This window comes from Asparagus officinalis, unplaced genomic scaffold (assembly GCF_001876935.1).
Source record: "Asparagus officinalis unplaced genomic scaffold, Aspof.V1 AsparagusV1_Un145, whole genome shotgun sequence".
NCBI lineage: Eukaryota > Viridiplantae > Streptophyta > Magnoliopsida > Asparagales > Asparagaceae > Asparagus > Asparagus officinalis.
This window is the reverse complement of record NW_017972411.1, coordinates 56,600-56,831: the sequence shown is the minus strand read 5'-3', so window position 1 is coordinate 56,831 and position 232 is coordinate 56,600. Positions and strand designations below refer to the sequence as shown.

Here is a 232-nt window from a genome sequence, read left to right as displayed (position 1 = left end):
ACGGCCCCATCGCCCAATGTGGTCCTTCTTGTGGAAACCCCAAATTCCCAACCCCTCCACTTATATCTCCACCCTCACCGACAACCCCAGCCTTCATCAAGAAGTCCTCCAATGTCATCTCTCCTAGCTCTTGATTCGAGCTTCGCCCTCCATCACTCTTCTTCTTCTGCTGGATATCCCTCCACACCTCGTCGACCGTCTTCTTCTTGCTAGAAGAGGCGGCGGCGGTTTC

General features: G+C 54.3%; 1 protein-coding gene across 1 annotated transcript in view; it reads right to left on the bottom strand.

The window, feature by feature from the left end:
• LOC109827330 (ABSCISIC ACID-INSENSITIVE 5-like protein 2) overlaps positions 1-232 on the bottom strand; it is a 3,695-nt gene that overhangs the window by 2,629 nt on the left and 834 nt on the right. The window contains 1 exon segment of the mRNA XM_020394321.1: positions 1-209. This exon segment is cut by the window's left edge and continues 5 nt beyond it. Coding sequence (XP_020249910.1) covers positions 1-209 — 209 coding nt within the window.